Source organism: Anolis carolinensis, chromosome 2 (assembly GCF_035594765.1).
Source record: "Anolis carolinensis isolate JA03-04 chromosome 2, rAnoCar3.1.pri, whole genome shotgun sequence".
NCBI classification, from domain to species: domain Eukaryota; kingdom Metazoa; phylum Chordata; class Lepidosauria; order Squamata; family Dactyloidae; genus Anolis; species Anolis carolinensis.
In genome coordinates, this window is record NC_085842.1 from 58,538,733 (window position 1) to 58,560,418 (window position 21,686).

Genomic DNA, 21,686 nt, shown 5'->3' on the forward strand with positions numbered 1-21,686 from the left:
GAGGTCTTGTCTATATGTCGGATTTACATAAGATTTCTAATGTGTTTTGCTGCCTTCTTTCAAAATTTTTTAGATTGGAAAGGACAGAGTCCTGAACTTTGACCCTTGCTGTGTTAGCTATTTTTCAAAGGGCGAATACATCTTACTTGGAGGCTCAGACAAGCAAGTATCCCTCTATACAAAGGATGGTGTGCGCCTGGGTACTGTAGGAGAACAAAACACTTGGACATGGACATGTAAAGCTAAGCCAGATTCCAATTATGTGGTAAGAGTTTGCTTACAAAAACTTTGCTCTTATATATGTTTTGCTTCTCCTTTTGGGTCCTTGCTTTTGTTTTCAGATGCCAGTCTACCTATGTAGTTTTGAGGAGCTCAATCATTTTGAAATGGCACTTTATATTTTTTCAAATGTCATTTCTAGAAATCATTTCACACATTATGAAGAAGCTCAAGCATACACAGGTAACCACTGCTCTCTTATGGACCTCAGTTCTTACTTGCATATTCACATGTAAACTTAAAGGTGTTATGTGTAAAGCGGATCTGATTGAGAAAGAGCCTAGTGGATTTCCTTTGGGCTGCTGTTGCAGCAGGATTTGCATCCCTCTTTTCTTTTTGGTTTGCAGCAAGCATACCTTGACCTCAGGGACCATTTTTATTTTTCTCTCCTTGTTTGTACAGCTTGCTGGCCTCTTTGCTCTCAAGTTACAGTTACCCAGTTGCATGGCCTTTTTCTCCTTGATTATCTCTACTTCCATATATGTTCTCTTTCTTTGGGCCATATACAGTCTTTTATTTAAGTAAAATACATACATCTTTTCCCATAGATGTATGTATTTTACAGTACATACATCTATGGGAAAAGATGTTTGATTACATGGAGAATCATATAAATAACTGTGCAAAATTAAAGAAAATGTGCATTTTATTAAGTACAATTAGAGATCAGTTAGTATATACCGCAATGAAAATTCACTGACAAGTAGGATCATTTACTTTATAATTTCTGGTTCAGAAACTTATCTCAGAGATACATTGGGGCACAAAAGTTTCAGAATCTTCTTTTTTGTTTCCCCTTTTCTTCTGACAATGAAAATTATTCTCTGTTTGGGTAAAAAGAAATTCACTTCTACTGAGTTGATACCATAGTCTTTCAATAAAGGTCAAGTAATCTTAGATTGTTTTCATCTTTAATGCTTATTAGTTACCTGACAACCAGAGTTCTCTACATATCATACATATTAAAATGGTAATTCCATTAAAACTCCTTCCTAAAAGTTCCTTCAGTCTTTTAAAATTATAGTCAAAATACACATGAATTTGAACTTTTAGTGATCTTTTTCTTTTTCTTCAGGCAGTAGGAAGCCAGGATGGAACAATTTCATTTTATCAACTGATTTTCAGCACAGTCCATGGCCTTTATAAGGATCGCTATGCTTACAGAGACAGTATGACTGATGTCATTGTCCAACATCTCATCACTGAGCAGAAAGGTAGCTTTTGGCAGATGTTCCTTTAGCTTGATACTTAGGGATTTTGGTTGCTCCCTTTTCGTCAGTAATCAGCAGCTAATCTGCATATTTGACAGGAAAAAATAACCAACAAGCTATGTGGAATGTGTTCTTTTGCCAGTGTGTTCCTTGGATATTCATTTTTTATGAAAAAATTTTCTGTTACCTGAGAAGGCCCTGTTTACAGCCTCAGCGGACCCGGATTTGATGCTTTGAATGTTATTTTGGCTTTTTGTTCTTGTTGCTAGTGATTGCTTATTAAATTGATTGTTAAGTTCTTTTTCAAATTGATTTGATGGTTTTGTTTGCTTTTATGCCTGAATTGCATGTCGCCCTAAGGCACAGCAATGAAAAATACAGGGCTGGAATTATGCATTGCCTTCTGTTGCCTACTGTCTTTGGAAAGCTTTGATCTACCAGAGGGATTTTATTGTTGGAAGCAAAGGAGTCTATTGTCAACATCTCTTTCCCATCAGCCCCTAGTTCCTCTGGCAGATTCCCAGAAATCATAAGGAGCTGCAGTGAAAGGAACTGGTACCTGTTTTTTCTGCTTTCTGCCTGTAGGAGTAAAGCCTGGATTTGGACAATATATTTTAAAATAGTGTTTACATTTTCATTATAGTTGTACACTAGTGGTTCCCAATCTGTGGTCCGTGGACCACCAGTGGTCCCCCAAGGACTAAAATATGGTTTGTGGCCTCACCTTTACTACACCATTGTAACGAGAGCGACTGGTCTCGCGAAACCCTCTTATAGTGCTGAGGCAATGGGTATATCAGGAGAAGAGAGGCTGACTACTCACAAAAGGCATGACAAAAAGCCTCCTGACTTCTGCTTCTCCTTCTTCCCCTGAGCAGAGCTGTTCCACGTGGCCTCTGGAAGTGAGGGCACTTTGGTGTCTTTGTTTTTAGGCCTGTTCCTGGGGTTATTTGGAGTGCTGATTCAGAAAATTGCATTGGATAGACCACATCAGCTCTAGATTATTAAATAGGGTTTTCTGTGGGCGAGCAGATGGCGACTTCTGGATGGCATATATTTTGTATCCGAAACTAGAGCTGATGTGGTCTGTCTAATGCACTTTTCTGAATCAGCATCCCAGATAACCAAACTAAATCTAAAGTTGATCAAAACCTGGTTTGTAACCCTTTTGGTACTAATGTTGGAGAGTGGTCCCTGGTCAAAGTGGTACCTGGTCAAAAAAAAGGTTAGGAACCACTGCTTTACACAGTCAATTGAATCAGTGAAATATATCTGGTCATCAATTCTGCCATGTTACACAATACATAGGGAAGTACATAGCCCCTCTTCCGAGTATCATTATGTCCTTGACAAAGTGTGACTAGAAAATCCAGGACTCCTGGATGACTGTTCATTGTTTTTTATTGAAAAAAGTGCATACTGAGGAAGAGAGTTCAGAAGGTGATTTTTAAAGAGATAAGAAATTGCTTTAGGACTATGAGCCTGGGCAAATGGTTCTGCAAAAAAAGCTTGTGTTTATTTTCTGATAAGCAATTGCAGGTTTGTGTCAGTCTCTTTGTGCCCTTTTTCTGGGGAGTGTTTGCGGACTTGAATTTGCTCATGTGTCCTCCTTAGCAAGCACCCTTCTCATTATGAGGAAAAGGAAGAAATAAAAAAATCACCCTTAATCCTCCATAGTAATAATTTATTCAACATTAGCTTGTCTTTCTTTAATCAAAGCTACTATGAAAACAAGATCCTTCTTAGTGGCTGGAATACCTTTCCTTTGGAGTCTAGAATGATCCTTCCATTGCTAGGCAAAAATCTTTTTAGGCTTTCATGATCTCAGTGTTTTAAAAGAAAGTACTTTTAATAGGATGCTGTACTTTTCATCAGACTATTTTTAAGTTGTACATTTTAAATAGTTTCAATGGTATTGGAAGTTGCATTTTAACATTAACTTAAAATTGCTGTGGTTATTATGAATAATAAGATAATGAAAGGTTGGGTTTATCCTCAGATTGATATTATAACTGAATAATTTCCAGACAATAAACCAGAAAGGTAAAACTAAGAATCTTTTGATCAGCCTAAACCATTTTCCTTCTCACAGTGGAGTTTTGAACATAGGGGGAGAGAAGTGGGAGAACTAAGATTTTCCTAAATTCCTGCCCCGCTTTCTGGAGCAAAGAAAGTTCAGAGCTTAGCTTTGGGGATATAAATTGAGACATTTTACACTAATGGTATGTGTCTGGCAAAATAATTATATCAGACTGGTAAGATTATTTGCTTTGTAACTCTGTACCTACACATATTCAGATGCAAGTTTTTTCCAGTTCATCTATTCATCTATCCATTACCATTTATACCATTATTTACTTCCCATCTCTGAGTGAGTTGAAAAATAGTGCATGGTAGATTTTTTTCTTTCTTTTAAAATGTTTTTAATCACTCCAGGAGATAAGATATAAAATGTTACTGACCAGTACCCTACAAGCTGGCTCTGAAACCAAATCTCTTTAATATGGTCTCCTGTTTTGTTTTGTTGGCCAGTGTGCTAAACCCATTGCTTAGAGAAATATAAGGGGGGGGGGGGGGCAGAAAACAGTTAATCAGCTAATCCACAGCTCTACATTGACTGATTTTTATTCATGGCATCATGGTGTAGGGCAGATATCATATCTCCACTCTAGGAAGGAAACTTTTATTAAGAAAGTAAAATATGTTGCAAGAGTTTTTTTTTACAATGCTAATAACGGTGCTCCATGCAGTCATGCCGGCCACATGACCTGGAGATATCTATGGACAATGCCGGCTCTTCGGCTTAGAAATGGAGATGAGCACCAACCCCCAGAGTTGGTCACGACTGGACTTAACGTCAGGGGAAACCTTTACGTTTAATAGTGAAAAACAGAAAAGCAGTGGGGGCAGAGGGGGATGAGCTAGATGTTTTGTTGTTTATCTCTATGGCAAGAAATCAAGATGCAGGATTGCCACTTCATATGGGTGAAAGAAACAACATGGTAAGAGTTCAAAATGTGTAGCATTATTTCTGGAAATACTACTTGTACATTTAGGTGACTTTCATCATTCAACATAACTCTTTCTAGATTTAAGCTCAGTATCTCATCTATTTTGACCTTTAGGTGTCTTCCAAAGTGGCTCTGTCTCAAATCTGTTTGGAGCACTCATTGTGAAGAAAATGATAGTATGGGAAAGCAGACAAAGCATTACATTATGCAGTGTCACTTCTCTATCCCACTTTAGCAGATGAGAGAGCGTCTCAACTATCTTCACTGCTCCCCAATTGAGAGTGGGATAAATTGTGTTGAGAGCTTTTTTTTGAGAAAGGAAAGTTGGAAATTTGGTTACTCAGGACTCACCTTTAACTCCATTCTACAACAAGGCACTCATTTCCCATTTTTAAAGTTTTGCATTCTACATTTAGCTTTTCGGTACACTTCAAGTGTAGTTGCATATATACTTGTGCAGAAGTTTACCACATGTATAAGCAGAGGGCAAGTTTTAAAGCCAAGATGGGCTCTGGCTGTGGCGCAGGCTGGAGAGCAAGCCAGCTGTAACCAGCTGCAATGAATCACTCTGACCAAGAGGTCATGAGTTCGAGGCCCGCTCAGAGCCTATGTTTGTCTTGTCTTGTCTTTGTTCTATGTTAAAAGGCATTGAATGTTTGCCTATATGTATAATGTGATCCGCCCTGAGTCCCCTTCGGGGTGAGAAGGGCGGAATATAAATGCTGTAAATAAATAAATAAATAAATAAATAAATAAATGGTGGAGTCTGATGTGGCCTGTGGCTAATCAAGGATTATTTCACGGAGAGGGGAAAGTGCCAGTGCCACTTTAGCGGGGCAACCACTCCTTGCCACAATTGTCACAATTTTCCCATCCAAACATCCAAAATTGGCTTTTACTACTATACTCAGAAAAGGCGATGATAAAAGTTAAGGTAAAGTTTTAATTCTTATACATATAGACGGCATTTCCCGTCGCAGGTGTGCAAGAGAGTAGAAGGCTCCAGTTTTTTTGTTTTTTGTTTTGTTTCTCCTGGGATGGAGCAAGCTCTCATCTTTTGCCACTCTACTCAGAGAATAGGATGGTTCCTTTTTTGATAAGGTCTAGTTAAGGTATAGTGTTTACACTGACGTGTGAATGAGTTGATTCAGGTTCTTTGGGGTTGATATTTGGCTAAAACTTCTAGACTTATACTGGAGTATATACAGTATACTCCATCTTTCAATCACAAAGATTTTGAGAATGACTTGAAATTAGTTAGTCAGGCTTACAATGTAAGAAAGGCATGACACACAAGGGAAAGGAGATGGTGGGGCAGCAATTCAATTAAGCAGCCCCTGGCTGCTCTCTTTCCCTCTCAAAGATCACAGTAGTGTCAATTGAAATGGAGGGAAGGCCTCTAGGCCAGGGGTCCCCAAACTTTTGAAGCAGAGGGCTGGTCCACAATCCTTCAGACTGTTGAGGGGCCGAATTATCATTTGAAAAAAACAAAACAAATTCCTATGCATACTGCATATGTCTTATTTGTAGCGCAAAAACAACAACAACGAAAAAACAATACAATATTTAAAAATGAAAACAATTTTAACCAACATAAACCTATCAGGATTTCAATGGAAAGTGTGGGCCTGCTACTGGCCAATGAGATAGTCAAGTTAATTAGGATTGTTGTTGTTGTGTGCCTTCAAGTCATTTCAGACTTTGGCCGTGCCTAAGTCTAAAATTAATTATTTATTTACTGCATTTATTTAGTACATTTATATCCCACCCTACATTTCCTACATTTATACCCCGAAGGGGACTCAGAGCAGCTGTATGTACATACAATATATTATATTATTAGCATAACACAATATTAGCATTATATATTACTATATTGAACTATACCACTATACTATTATATAATATGTAATATATAACATATAATTAATATTATTATATGGTATTACTATTAGTATTATATTGTATAACATAATATTATTATCAATATTATATGTATATACAATATATTATATTATTAAAACTGATATAAACATATTATATTATAAAACTGAGGGCGGGGGCCAGGTAAATGACCATGGAGGGCCGCATCCGGCCACCGGGACTTAGTTTGGGGACCCCTGCTCTAGGCATTCCCTTCTTTCTAGACACAATAGAACTGTGCTGGAACACTCCTCTCTTCCTCCTCTATAAGGCAGGAACTGTCTTAAGTGACCAGGACCCAGGTCTAGTGCAGCTCAGCCTGGCTGCTCTTTTCTTCTGATATGTACCCATAATCTCATTTTTCCTAGAAAAAAAGAACAGTTCTAGTATAATTTGCATGATCCCATAGAACTGTGACATGGTTGTAGATCCTGTGGGCAGTTTTGCTACAGCTGGCCCCACAGAAGAGTGAAGAAGACTAGAGTAAAGAATGATGGTGTATGGGAATAATGAGGCAATGACTTAGGTATTGGGGTTATGGGGAGGGACAGGGAATGGAGAAGATGTGTCCATTCACGGTGTTTCACAAGGCTTTAGCTGGTTAAATTACAAAAAGTATTAATAATATATGAACTTTTGATAACCATCTGATCTGCTGTGTTTCTTGTGAATCCAGATTAACTAAACATTTTAATTCCATTTTGCAAACTATTTTACTGATGTTCTTTCTTTTCAGTTAGAATAAAAAATAGAGAGCTTGTGAAGAAAATTGCAATCTACAAAAACAGATTAGCAATTCAGTTGCCAGAGAAAATCCAGATTTTTGAACTATATTCAGATGACTCGTCAGACATGCATTATCGTGTAAAGGAAAAGATAGCAAAAAAGTTTGAATGTAACTTGCTGGTTGTATGTTCTGAACATATTATCTTATGCCAGGTAAGGAACAGAAAATCATATTTCAAAAATATCACAATTATTTGCTGTGATAGATCTGAGACAACTGTTAGCTACATGTTCCTTTTCCCATTAGATCTGAAATACCATATGCTTTTTCTTAAGAATAAAGTTTAAATTCCTTGTTATCTGTCTTGAACTTTATATAGGCAGTTTTCCTGCTATACTGGATGAGCCAAAGGTTAGATTTAGATATTTTTAGAAGAAAAAACAATTTTTAAAGAACTTTGGACATGTAACTCTAATCAGGAGACAAAAATAAATGTGCCATTCATTAAAAAAACCCCCGCTTTATCCCAACTTTCTTACACAAGATGGCATCACAACAGCATAGCAATATAGGAGTTATTGAGGTGTACATTCAGTACATCTACAGTGCGTTATTGACTGTGTGCCTGTGCGTTTCATATGAAACGTTCTGCATGTGTACAATCTGTGAAAACTGCACAGAGAATAACGTACACTAGTGGTTCTTGTCAAAATTTATAATAATAATAATAGGTGATATGATAGTCTAGAAAATGGAATAAAAAGATGTCGGTTTTCAGCACAGCTTAATATGTCCCTGCAACAATGTTTTAATTAAATGATTTGAAATGTGCCACAGTTGTAAATCTCATTAAGTATATATTATTGATGACAAATTTCAGATTACTTGTTTTTATTTATTTTGTGTCAAAAGCATACATAAACAAGTATAAAACTGATAAAATAGACAAAACACAACCGGCTAAATAATTTTAGACCAAAAACAGGCAACAGTGACCACATTGTCTGTAGCTTTAAACAGTTCTTCCTCTGTGCATGAGGCAGGGCATTGTGGGCAAGCATACAGATGCTGAGTTCTTTGTTATGCTCCACAGTCGCACAAGGTGGAGGATTCTTCTAGATAGTGCCATTTAGCCATGTTGTCTTTTGATCTCACAACACCACTTCTGAGTCTGTTCAGGGACTTCCAGGGTGCCCATTCTTGGTTTGCCCCTGGAGGCATACCCTTATGGGGGGGGGGGCATCTATTTGGGATTTCCTGGTTTAGCTGCCCAATTGCTGGGGGAACATTCAGTGGAGTGCTGGTTCTCATGAAACATTTCCTTGATTTGAGTCTACTGGGAGGAGGCTGATAGCCATGCAGTGGATGACTTTCACAGTGTTCAACTTTATTTCTCTCACAGTTTGCAGCTAGCTTATAGAGTTTATCAACAGGTATAGGTTTGAGACATCCTGTGATTATTCTACATGTTATATTCACATGCTTTGCGTGGGCAGACTTGTTCAACGGATGCTATTTTCTAAGCAATTGAAAGTTGAAGTTTGTGATGGTGGAAGTGTTTCTTTTGTAATTTGCCTTGAAGGAACACAATTGCACACTTTTAAAATTAACATCTGATTGCTGTCTTTTTGTGGTGAAGGTTGCTGTATTGTCTTGATGCCTACTTGAATATTAGATTATGAAGTATGTCTGTAACAATATACTATTAATGACTTTAAAAGAAATTAAGACATTCTATGTTTGATTCTGTGAAACCCCTCCCTATTCAGTATAAACCAGTTGTTGGCATGTAATCAGATTGATACTTAATGTTAAAGAGGCCAGCATCTGTACATCATTGTGAGGCAAAGATGCAAGAGAACTAACTTTTATTAGAATAAAATCTGTTATTTCCTTTTTAGGAGAAAAGACTCCAGTGCCTTTCATTCAATGGCACTAAAGAAAGGGAATGGGTAATGGAATCTCTCATTCGCTACATAAAAGTAATTGGAGGACCTCCAGGCAGAGAAGGCCTTTTAGTGGGTTTAAAAAATGGGCAGGTGAGGTTGCATCATAAAGTTCAAAGAATAAAATAAAACATTTGATTAGAATAGATGAGGTATATACAAGATTAATATTTGCTTATCTGCAACTCAGGCAGCCACCTTTAACAATACTAATATTTGATAAAAATTAGAGTGGCATGTTCAGAGAAAGTGGGAGCTAATTAAAAACTAACTTTGCAACTGTGTTCCCCTTCTTAAAATATGGTTGACAGTGTTTAGTGTTCTGTAAAGCATTAAAAAGATTTTAAGAGATACAATTGAGAGTAACATAAATTTTTTTCCCTTAGACTGTCTTCATAATAAAACCTCAATAAAAATTATTTTTTTAAAAAAGAGAGTAACATAAAAATATGGTTTCTCAAACTATTTGAGAATCCCAAGTTCTTGAGCTCATTCTGTTATGTGTTAATTCAATACATTTGATATAAGCCAAGAAATGTGTTGAGTTAAATTTTGCTTCTGTCATCTGTGAGAAAAGCTTTTGCCCCCAAAGTCAATCATTATTTTGCACAGTAATTATTTATAATTGAAACCAAAGCAAATAAATTTATTTAAATTTGTCAGATAAATTGTTTTCCTGGGTTTTGATTTCTTAAAAATATAGATCTAGTCTATTGCATGAGACTCAAATGGAAATTATACTGCTTTTAACATGTACCTCCTTCATCCTCTGAATTTAATTACATCCAGATTCTAAAGATATTTGTGGACAATCCTTTTGCAATTGTCTTGCTGAAACAATCCACAGCTGTACGCTGCTTGGATATGAGTGCATCTCGAAACAAGCTGGCAGTGGTGGATGAAAATGACACATGTCTAGTGTATGACATTAACACCAAAGAATTGCTGTTTCAGGTAAAAATTGTGGATAATGTTTGGGTTAAGGGATTGTTGTAGTATTTTTCTAATTTAATTCTGTTTTGTATAAAGAGAAATTCAACTATCTATTGACTTCCAGATCAGCTAAGAAAAACAGGGATTATATGATGGAATTCCTTCTGTTAAGATAGCTCATTAATATATTGATTGCATTTCTAAATTATTCAATAATCAAAATTCTCTGGACAGTGGAAAACTTAAAATTATCCTGTAGTCAGTAGTATAGAACTGTATTATTATTTAAATATAATAAAAATAATGACTAAAGATGCAGGAGATTAAATGAATATTAAAGTAGGGGTAGAGATTACAGCCTTTTGACATATAAAATGAAATTAAACAGCAGCAGAATTCAAGTGCAAAGAGGTAAATTAAAATGCAAAGAGGTAAATTATTAAATCAGTTCTGAAAATGCCTGGAAGATGGTCATCAACTGAAGTCAATAAAATCATTATTAGGTGCCAGGTGGGTCTCTCTGGGAAGGGCATTATATAGATAGCGTGCCACTATTAAAAACTTTGGCTCATGTGTCCAGACACCTTAGCTCCTTTCACAGTAGATTTGATGGGTCACCAGCCTATTTTCAGGTCCAATGTAGATTCAGACCAGTACATTTTCTCCAAGATTCCTTGCCCTTTTCTACGATACCTTTACATTTGTTTTAACCTTTTACATTTATTCCTGCCCCTTTAGATATTATTTTTAGTTTTCTAAGATTTTGTCTCTTCCTGCATCTTTCTGCTTGTGTATAGCCTCAGCTCTAAGATATTTAAAAATCTTCTTCTTTCTCAAAATAAAATCTGTTTCTCTTTCCTTCTTTTCTTGACTTTGAAAGCTTTGTTCCTCTTCAGAATGCTTCTGTATAATTAACATTCAGTTCATTGGAAACTATAGCAATAATACCAAAGAAATATTCTTAGTTGCAAGCAGTTTTCTTGCTATTTTTGCAAGCGTTTCTCTAAGAGCTATCTATTTCTAATCAAAAACCTAAAATGCACAGAAGTACTTTAATTTGAGCACTATTGAATATCCTATATGACTGATGTTCACTTCTTCTTGTTTTTTTTTTTTGTATTAATGATGTTTAATGAGTATGTTTAATAATTTGTTCAATGTGCCCATTAGGAACCCAACGCTAATAGTGTGGCTTGGAACACACAGTGTGAGGACATGCTTTGTTTCTCTGGAGGCGGATATCTCAACATCAAAGCTAGCAACTTTCCTGTTCATCAGCAGAAACTTCAGGGATTTGTGGTTGGCTACAACGGCTCTAAAATTTTTTGTCTCCATGTTTTCTCAATGACTGCTGTTGAAGTTCCTCAGGTAATCTTTAGCCCTGTTCATTCATTCATTTGTATTTGCTAACATCAGCATTATTTCAAAGAAAAGCGATGTGTTCCAAATATTTCACCATGGTCTCTTTTGACCTCCTCAAATTGATTTATGCCTGTAGTAGTGTGTGTGACCTGTCCTTCTCTATCTTTGATCAATGACACAATATAGAAGAATAGACTTTAATAAAATTTTGCATTAGAAAACACCTTTGATAATCTTCCTTTAACATTCTTTCACTTTACTGCTACTTGTTCCAATATTTCATATGAGAAGAATTGGGCCCTAACAAATTAATTATGTGTTCTTTTCTAGTAATTTCTACAATAGTAGTCTTTTGATAAGTACCAGCTCATTCTCTGCTGACTTTTTTACATGTTGATCAATCCTGTTTATATGAAATATTTTTTTAGCAATGGCAAATTGATTTGCCCTTCAGGAATTTTGAATCTGAGCAAAATAATTGTTTCGCCATAGTAAGAAGTCCCAAAAATAGAACAGACAAATTATTATATGCCAGCTTTGATAAATAGCAAAACCTTCTTTAAGTTATAGTTTGTTGCCTGGTTTGAGCATGCAATACTACACCTTAATAAACTGAGATATATCTGCAGTTTTTAATTCTAATTGGATGGGAAGCTTATCCTGAAGCTATTCAGAACTTGGACTGCTAGTCCCCAAATATATACCCTGTTTCCCCGAAAATAAGACAGGGTCTTATATTAATTTTTGCTCCCAAAGATGCACTAGGTCTTATTTTCAGGGGATGTCTTATTTTTCCATGAAGAAGAGCTCACATTTATTGTTGAACAACAAAATGAACATTTATTATATACTGTAAAGTAGTTGTCATCACAAACCAGCATAACAGACAAACTATGAATCCTATCAAGAATTTCTTGTTACTACCATTATTTACATGTACAACAATCTATGGTACCTCTTGCAATTTAGGTTTCACAAGGTTTCCACGCTGATTTCTCTCTATTCTAGTTTCAATTTAGTCATGAATGATGAATAATATAATATACTATAATAATAATATGATAATATAATAATAATATAATGATATACAATATATTAATGAGATAATATAGGATATAATAATAACAGAAAATGATAATAATATGGTATTAATAGGATAATATAATAATGGGATATAATAACAGAATAGCATAATAATATAATAATAATAGGATAATATAATAGAATAATAGAATGGAATAGAATGATATAAAATATATTAATAGGATAATATAAAATGGAATATAATAATAATAACAGAATATGCTAATAATAATAAAATAATAATATGATAATATAATAGAATAATAGTATAGAATATAATGATATAAAATATATTAATAGGGTAATATAAAATGGAATTTAATAATAACAGAATAATAATATAATAATATGAAAATATAATAGAATAATAATAGAATAATAATATAATGATATAATAATAATAGAAAAATATAATATAATGATTTAAAATATATTAATAGGATAATATAATAATGGGATATAATAATAGTAACAGAATATGATGATAATAATATGGCAATATAATAATAGTATAAAATAATCAGTTTCATGGCATAGGTTAGGAAGATGAGAGGAGAATCCCAATGCGTCCTGTACCTTTAAGGAGCGAAGCCTTGGGGAGGAGTGGAAAGCCCTCTTCCTTCCTTCCCTCCCACCCTCCCTTGCCCGGGCTCCAGGAGCCAATCAGAAGCCTCTGGGAAGCAAGGCAGCATGGCCAGGAGGGAGACGGAAGGAAGGAAGAAACGGCAGCAGCCACGGAAGGTTCTTCAAGCCTCGGCTGGGGGACAGGCAAGGCAAGGCAGGGAGGGAGGGAGGCACAGAAAGCAAGCACTTTCCCTCCCTCCCTCCGGTGTATGAATGAGTGCTGCTTCTGCCCTGCAGCCATGCTTCCCAATGGAACTCTGCTGCAGCCTTAGTTGCTAGGTCTTACTTTCAGGGGAGGCCTTATATTTGGCAATCCCCCCAAAACCCTGCTAGGTCTTATTCTTTGGGGAGGTCTTATTTTCGGGGAAACACAGTATAAACCTTCTGTTGTTTACCTACATGTTCCTTTTCTCTGTTTTCCTCCCAACCACATTCTTAGTAATTTTTTGTTGGTCTACAGTCAACAGTAGCTTTAATTACACCTAAACCACGATTAGTAGGATCAAAGTAGATCATGATCTTTTATCAAATTTGCTCAGTAATAGGAACTGTTCTTACCATCTTGGGATGTCTTTACTGGTTTTTTTTTTAAACAGTGAGTTGAATACTAGTAGACAGCATGGTTATACAAACTGGACAATTTTAAACTAATAGGCATAAGTACTTTAGAAGTTAGTGTTAGAATTTTGGATACATTTTTTATAATTTGGACTAAGATAAAATCCAGCAGAAATAAATGTAGAAATGCAGAAGATTGTAAACTTGCAGAGGAGACACACCTATTTCGGCAGGCTTTTGAGTTCTGTTATTGATGTTTTTAAAAGGTGCTTTTAGGATGTTTTTAAGATGTTTTTAAGATATTTTTTAAAGATGTTTTTAAGATGTTTTTAAATTGTTGATTTTAGCCTGTTCTTGTAAGCCGCTCGAGCCCTAGGGGAGTGGCGACATATAAGTTTGAATAATAAATAAATAAATATTAGGCCTGATAATTATAAACTGGATGTTAACGTACATTACCTCACAAACAGGCAGTGCTAAATTTAGAACAAATGAAGCCCTGTGCTAGTTAAGTTGTCAGGCCCTTCCCTTGGGTCCTGAACGAGGTAAGCGCGACAGGCACATTCCCATCAACTATCAACTTGTATCATTATGTCTGGAATCACTTTGAAACAGAACGCCTTCAGATTTAGAATTGCATTACATAAGCAAAATCCATCATAAAATTGGGAGCAGGACAGGAAGATGGGCTCCCTTGGCCAACAGAGCCCTGTGCTTAAGTACATTAAGCACAATGGTAAATCTGGCACTGAGAACAGACAATATGAATGAGTCTGTAATGGTAAGAGGTTTGTTTGTAAGGCATAGGCAGACATATGATCACTCTTAGGTGGTATATGGCCTCTACAGAAATCTTTTTCAGAAAAAGTAGTCCAGTAATAGAGGTACAAATGTCAAATGTTGAGCATATTAGAGGAGATCAGTAAACATAAAAGAACATCAAAATGGAAGGGGTTAAAGAAGCAGTGCTAATGCATATATATTAGGATAATAATAATAATAATAATAATAATAATAATAATAATAATAATAATAATAATAATAATAATAATTTTATTCTTATACCCCACTACCATCTCCACGAAGGGACTTGGGATGGTTTATATATGGGACAAAATGCCCACTAGACATAAATATAAAACAATCAATTAAAGCAAAACACAATTAAAATAAGCACATAGTAGAATAAAACAATCCAGTTAAAAGCACAATTTAAAATAAAATATAAAAATATAAAACAGTAGTTTTGGAACTCAATCAGAAACCATGCTCAGTAAAAACCAATAGCCAGTAGAACAATGGACATGACCAGGCTATAAAAGGGCCGGGCATGAGCTGCGTACCATAGGGCTGGTGTATTGGATGAAGTGCAGAGAACAAAATATTATCAGGGAACCTAGGGTATGGGCATTATAACTAGGGACTAGGTTAGGGAATGTTTACATTTTGCATCATGGATTTTCCACCAGCAATTATTGCCCAGGCCCGATGTTTTTGGTCTTCAGCTCCCACTGATTGTAGTCAGCATTGTAAGTTTTGATGGATGATGAAGTTAAAGTTTAAGAACTTCTGGTTGTCCACACCTGATAAATTAGATGGATTTGATACAATATAAATAAGATGAAGGTTCTAGATAAAGACAGTACATAGATGTAGATTTATTTTTCATTACAGATTGGTTTAAAAATGGCCTTAAGGAAAGTGAGTATTAAACAGGATGATACCATGGGAATCGTTTTCAAACATTAAAAGGCTGCTATAAATGGGGACAGAATAATTGCATTCTGTTGCTTCTAAGAGAATGAAAACAAACTGCCATCTGTAAGAACAGTTTGGCAACCGAACAAGTTAGCCAGGGGATGCATTTTGGAATTTACTTAGGGTTTTATTTCCTACAAAACTTTTTGTGCAGGAAACATCTGTCATAAACAAATCTTGCTACTGGGGAGCATGCCCACTGATCCAACAAGTTGCACTTAAAAGTGGTGCTTATATATCACTTATTGTGGAAAAAATGGATTTCAGGGGAACGTAACACCTCAGTTTATTGTGAGATGGAACCGGCATAAGGACAGATCTTCTTTTATACAATAAATCTTTAATGCCCCCCCATTTCTGTCTAAATATTTTAATACAACAAGTAACAAGGATATTTGGACTTGACTATACTGTATCCATTAATTGGCACATCTACTTGTCCAGTTTAGGGGCCACCTTGAGATCCATGAAAGGATCTTAAGAGTAAAAAGGCAAAGTGAGTAACAGGAGCTTATGAGCTGGGAACGTGTGGCCAACCTGAATGGGGACAGTTCGTCCCCTTTCAGGTACCATAGGCCTTCAATGGGACTTGTCTCTACACACAGACACGCAGACATTGTGTGCTGCCTGAAGACATTCTCTAGAGGTTTTCCCAGCACTTCTGATTTGATATTGAGGGCATACAGTGGAAACACACTTCATGCCTTGGTTTCTGTTACCCTTTTGCAACTATGTTTTAAAAGTATATTTTTTCCTATTAAACTTAGGAAATGGAACTAATGTCTCAATAGCTTACTTTTCTTTAAATGAACACTTGCAGTCAGCACCTATGTATCAATACTTGGAGAGGAAAATGTTCAAAGAAGCCTACAAGATTGCCTGCTTGGGAGTGACTGACACAGATTGGAAAGAACTGGCTATGGAGGCTTTGGAAGGACTTGAGTTTGAAACAGCTAAGAAGGTAAAGCACTTTATCTTCATATGTAAATGCATTTGGCATTTCTCTCATTTGTATTGACTGAAATACATATATGAAACTATGCCAGTTGAAACAGAAAGATGTATATCTTGAAGTTATACAAAGCCCTGACATTGTTATGTTAAAAATGATAAATTGTTTTCTCTTCAGTTTCTGTTAAGAATGTAGTGGAAGTTGAGTGGAAGTTAGGATGTGTGTTTTATCCTCAGTCTCTAAAATGCTAATTAAACATTCTAATTCTGTTTGAATTCCAGACATAGCTAATGGTTAAAATTAAGTTAAAATGGAATGACACTTTCACTATGGAAATAAAATACTAATATTAGTCTGCTACTGCCATCATTGACCACTATGTGGCAGAAATGATTTGTTTTGCTATAATATAGTAAATCCACTTCTTTTTAAAAAAAAACTTTCGGATTTCTTATCCTTTTTCGTCTCCACTGCGAAGTATTTTAGCTTTGAATGTGGGCAATTTATTGCTTATACTTTCTCACTCAGAGTGGCTTTGAACATTTCCTTTTAAATGTTCTCCTGTGGGGACTGTACGTATTCAGGCAGTACATGCCTTGCTTCACTGTGCATCTGTAGCACACGTGGGGCTGAGCTTTGGGGCATTCTTTACAAACTTGAGAAGAGGGAGCACAGCTTTCTGTCTTCTCCTCCTCTCTTGTGCTTTCTCTTTCTCTGCTTTTAAAGTCTTCTCTCAGATTTCCTCTCTATTAGGACTGGACAGACCTGTTTTTCCCAAGCTTTTGTTCTGCTCTTCCCCCTAGCATCACCTTCAAGTTACTTCTGAAGGAGCATGGACAAACCTACATTTGCAATTTCACCCTTCTTTCGAAGTAGAGCTTCAGGAGTCTCTTTTCTCAGGCAATGAGCAGACCCAGAGCAGCTTAGCTTTAGAAAGGTTTCTGGCTGCTGACAAACAAATACTGATGACAAACACTGCTGTTTTTCTCCTTTGGTTAAGATAAGATATATTATTTTAAAAACACATTTCCATGTATCTAAAAATATAGCATTAATTTGCAGGAATAGATATATGCACTTTTTTACGATCATAGAGTTTGGGTAATGTGTTATTATCATCATCGTTGTTGTATGTTTTATGTATGTATGTATGTATGTATGTATGTATGTGTATACACACACAGACACACACACACACACCACTTATGTCTCTTGATTTAGAGATTGAAGTACTTCTAACATTTATACAGAAATATAGTAAAAAATATGAATTTATCCTGTGACAGCTTTACTGTAGTGAAAAGTGCTTCTACTTTGATAAGGTGAGGCACCCAGTTTCACCAGTTTCACCAGATACATGCACATCTACTGCTATGCTTGCCAAATCTCATATTCATGCACATCTCCTGCAACTGTTCATGCCATATCCCAGACTGCTGTAAATATTCAGGGCAGACTGGACATTGTAATGAATAGAGGATAATACTAAAAATGCAGTGCCTTGCCTTGTGCAAGAAAATATTTGTTGCTATTAGAAACCTACAGTGCAGTAGAACTCAGTAACTTGTGTAGCTTAACTGGTGCTGTGTTGCTAAAGCATTCCCTCGGTAGAGACAATTTTGACTAATCCTCTCTCCCTATTCAGCACCTTGCATTTCCAAAAATCTTCACTAGAGGGATAAGGGAGGGACGACTCTCTGCAATAGGATGGATGAGTGGCATGAAGCTTTCAGAGTGAAAGCTAAATATGTCAAAATTGGCTTCTTCCTATCTTCCAGTGGAAGCCTCAAATTGGATTGATTTTACATTTTTTTCCAATAGACCTCAGAATCCAATCCATGCATTTGGTCTATCTCTTTTGCTAGATATTTATGTATGTATTTCATTTAAAGGGAAGCAGTTTTCATTTACTTGAAAATGTTGTAATCTTCTCTCTTGGCATTAGAGCAGATTAACATGACAAAAGCAGCTAATATGTAGAACGTATTATATAGAACTATACATTTAATGTATTTATTGTAAACTGAATATTTTTAACATAAAGGTTCATCACTATACTAATTTCAGTTGCTTTTAGAATTTTTAAAAAAGAAACACAATTTATTTGGTATGTTGAGATTATATTCTAAGCCACTGTAATATATTCAGGATTTGTAATTGAACGTTTCCACTCTAATTTATGCACTGTTCTTCCAAAACAGAGTAGCCTATAAAAATGAAAACCATGAATAAAATAAACCATCTTAAAAAAATTGAAAATTTATCAGCAATAAGTGACAGTATTTGTACTGTCATATCAGTGCTAAGAGCGTTACAGGTCTGTCCACATATCTGCAGTCCAACATTCACCTCCCTTAAGTCAGTGAGACTTAATTGCCTGAATAGACATATATGGCAGGGGGAGGGGGGCATTGTTAGTTTCCAAACCAAACATCCCTCAGTGTTTTCTGCACACCATTAAAGGCAGAGATGTGTGTGTCTTCACTGTGTATTATGTTCCCAGACTGTGGAAGACTCTGTAGGTCAAAGTCATTACCTTGAACTTGACCTGAAGGTCACTGGCAAGCAGTGTAATTGTCACAGAAACTTCCTGCTTTCTTAAATTGACCAGAATATACTCAAACATTTCACACTAGCTTAAGACATTTTCAAAGGGAACCACCTACAGAGTGTTTTACTCTAGTCTACACTCAGAAAAGCAAAGGTACAGTTGACAATGGTGGGTGATCTGGTTCCCTAGGAAGGAATAGAGAAAATCTATCAAATCAGCTTCTGGCCAAAGCTCGCATATGTTTTTTGTTGCAGTTTTAAACCAAGATGAGGTAGTTCCACAGCCTGTACATTTAATTCAGTAAGACCCTGCTGAGCACATCAACTATTATTCAAAGCATCAACTTGATCTTTTCTGGATGTGGGGTTCACCAATTTTATCATGGCCTTTGGACACTGATATCGGTTCAGATTATCTGCTCCTAGATATTCAGTTGATGAAATCCTGAATATTCACATTCCAAGCACGAGCTTGGAATGTAAGCTAATGACCTTTGATAACTTATAACATATTAAATAACAAAGAGAGATAACCCTGACTTCTGTCTAACTTTTGTATTTGAGCTGCTGAACAGATAACAGTACAACTATTCGAAAGCTTTCCCTTGTGTCTACATAAAATTCTCTCATTGTCTGCCAGAGTTCTGCACATCATGGTTAAGCACTTTGCAGATAGAAGAGCCATTGTTTTCAGTGGGAATGGTCAGGCAGCATACAGCAGCATGTTACCTCAGTCCTCAAGAATTCTGGCTTACTGTGACTTATGAACATATCCACTGTGTCTCAAGGGCAGATGAGGCAGCATGGGGCAAATACAAACAGATATTCACTGCTTGAATTATAATATGCTTACACACATAAGGTTTAATGCACTGTAGAGTTAGATTCATTTTACTGATTTTAATGTGCTTCCTATAACTTGATTCTGCAATTAATTTTACCTATGGTATATTTATTTCTGATATTCTGTTAGACATTCCATTTGTTCTGGTTTGATAGGTGAAGTGTATAAACAGTATTTTTATCCATTTCCATTTATTTTATCATTTCCCCCCCTTTAGTATAGAGGAAAAATAAAGCATAGCCACACAGTAGAAGTTATCACTACTATATTTGTTGCCTATCTGTATATAAAATATTACTCTTTGCTGACGTATTTTTCTTCTTGTGCTTTGACAGGCGTTTACCAGAGTGCGAGATCTTCAATATCTGGAACTGATAAGCAGCATAGAGGTAAAGTAAAGGAAAGAAAGTGTGATTTGAGATCAAACATGCTTGCTTGTTTAGGCCAGAATCTAAATGGAGTGCTCTGCACACATAATAGCCAAATTAAACAACTGGTTGCACTTCTTCCAAGCTTGTGAAGTAGCAGCAAAGGAAACAACACAAAGTCACTGTCATCAAGAAGAGAAGTCTGCATTTCTAAGCCACTCGTTTCTCCAGTGCCTGGCTTCTTTGAAGTTCCTTTGAGCCAAGTTTTCTGAGAGGGCTGGCATGGAGGATCACCCGTCCTGTAGCACAATGTTTAAATATTTGAAAAGATGTCATATTGAGGAGGGGGCAAGCTTGTTTTTTTGCTACTCTAGAGACTAGGATTTAAATTGCAGGAAAAGAGATGCCACCTAAACATTAGAAATAACTTCCTGGCAGCAAGAGCTGTTCGGGAGTGGAATATGCTGCCTGGGAGCATGGTGGAATCTCTTTTCTGAAGGTTCTTAAGCAGAGACTGGATGGCCATATGTCAGGAGTGCCTTAATTGTATTTCCCTTCATAGCAAGGGGTTGGATTGAATGGTCCTTGTGGTCTCTTTCAGCTCTGCGATTTTATGATTCTAATTCTTCTGAAAAACAGCATTCCTAGATTACTTTGGCTCTGCAGACCCTACCCCTCTAAAGCCAGGACTGGAGAAACAGAGTACTTAGAGCCAGCACCATCTTGTATACTTCCTTGGCCCCTGCTGCACCTGCAGCACCTTTCCTACTGCTACCTTCACTGGCACCAATAGGATCCCACCTTGTTATTTTTTTTTAATTTTCTTAGCTGTGTGTCAAGACCAGTCTTCCCTAATCCATACAGCGTTTTGGGCTTAGTGTGGAATCTGTATAGTGCAGTATTAAAGGAACAATGAATCTATTCAGATAAAAAAGAGTGCTAAGAACTTTTGATTTGGAATGTTGATTGATATTGTGATGACCCATGGGCCTTGTAGTCCTGCTCAGGACATTGTAATTCCTGATGAAGATGAAAACTTGGGTTTTTTACCTTCCCAGTCTGAACTGGATTCCTCTCAGCCAGATCTTTCCCAGGCAGATCTGGGAACCTTGCACCTGCAAGAAAGTTGTCTCCCAGAAGTATGTCAAACAAGCCCAGAGCCTACTTCTCCCGTATTCTTGCGCCGGGAGTTTTGTAAACAACAGAGAAGTTTGGATTCAGCTTCGCGCAGGAGTGCGAGGATTGCAGCTAAGAATGTGGCCAATTAAGACTGCTTCTCGTGAGAATCTTTGGGGAGTCTCACATCTGGTCTCAGAGTTAGCTTTCGGTTCTGATTCCCAGAGAACTGCTTCGGCGGGAAAGCTAGACTCTATTTAGGTGTTTTACCCGCGTAGTAACTTCGCGGAGTCAATTCGTCAGCCTACGGAGCGAGTTGTGTCTGGACAGCGCGCTCCGGTTCAAGCCTCGCTCCTGCTCAAGCCTTGCCTTGCTATCCAGCCTTCGCCTTGCTTCCCAGCCTTTGTTTATCTACGGACTTTGCCTTGTTTCCCAGGATCA

The 21,686-nt window shown here is 36.6% G+C and overlaps 1 protein-coding gene across 3 annotated transcripts in view; it reads left to right on the forward strand.

The window, feature by feature from the left end:
- The window catches only part of ift122 (intraflagellar transport 122), a 106,715-nt gene that overhangs the window by 25,494 nt on the left and 59,535 nt on the right, over positions 1 to 21,686 (forward strand). For all 3 annotated transcript variants that reach the window (XM_008116992.3, XM_008116989.3, XM_062969768.1), the window contains 8 exons: positions 74 to 265; positions 1,355 to 1,493; positions 7,161 to 7,363; positions 9,053 to 9,190; positions 9,887 to 10,051; positions 11,201 to 11,398; positions 16,236 to 16,376; positions 20,097 to 20,150. In XM_008116992.3, coding sequence (XP_008115199.1) covers positions 74 to 265; positions 1,355 to 1,493; positions 7,161 to 7,363; positions 9,053 to 9,190; positions 9,887 to 10,051; positions 11,201 to 11,398; positions 16,236 to 16,376; positions 20,097 to 20,150 — 1,230 coding nt within the window. The remainder of the gene's footprint in view (positions 1 to 73; positions 266 to 1,354; positions 1,494 to 7,160; positions 7,364 to 9,052; positions 9,191 to 9,886; positions 10,052 to 11,200; positions 11,399 to 16,235; positions 16,377 to 20,096; positions 20,151 to 21,686) is intronic.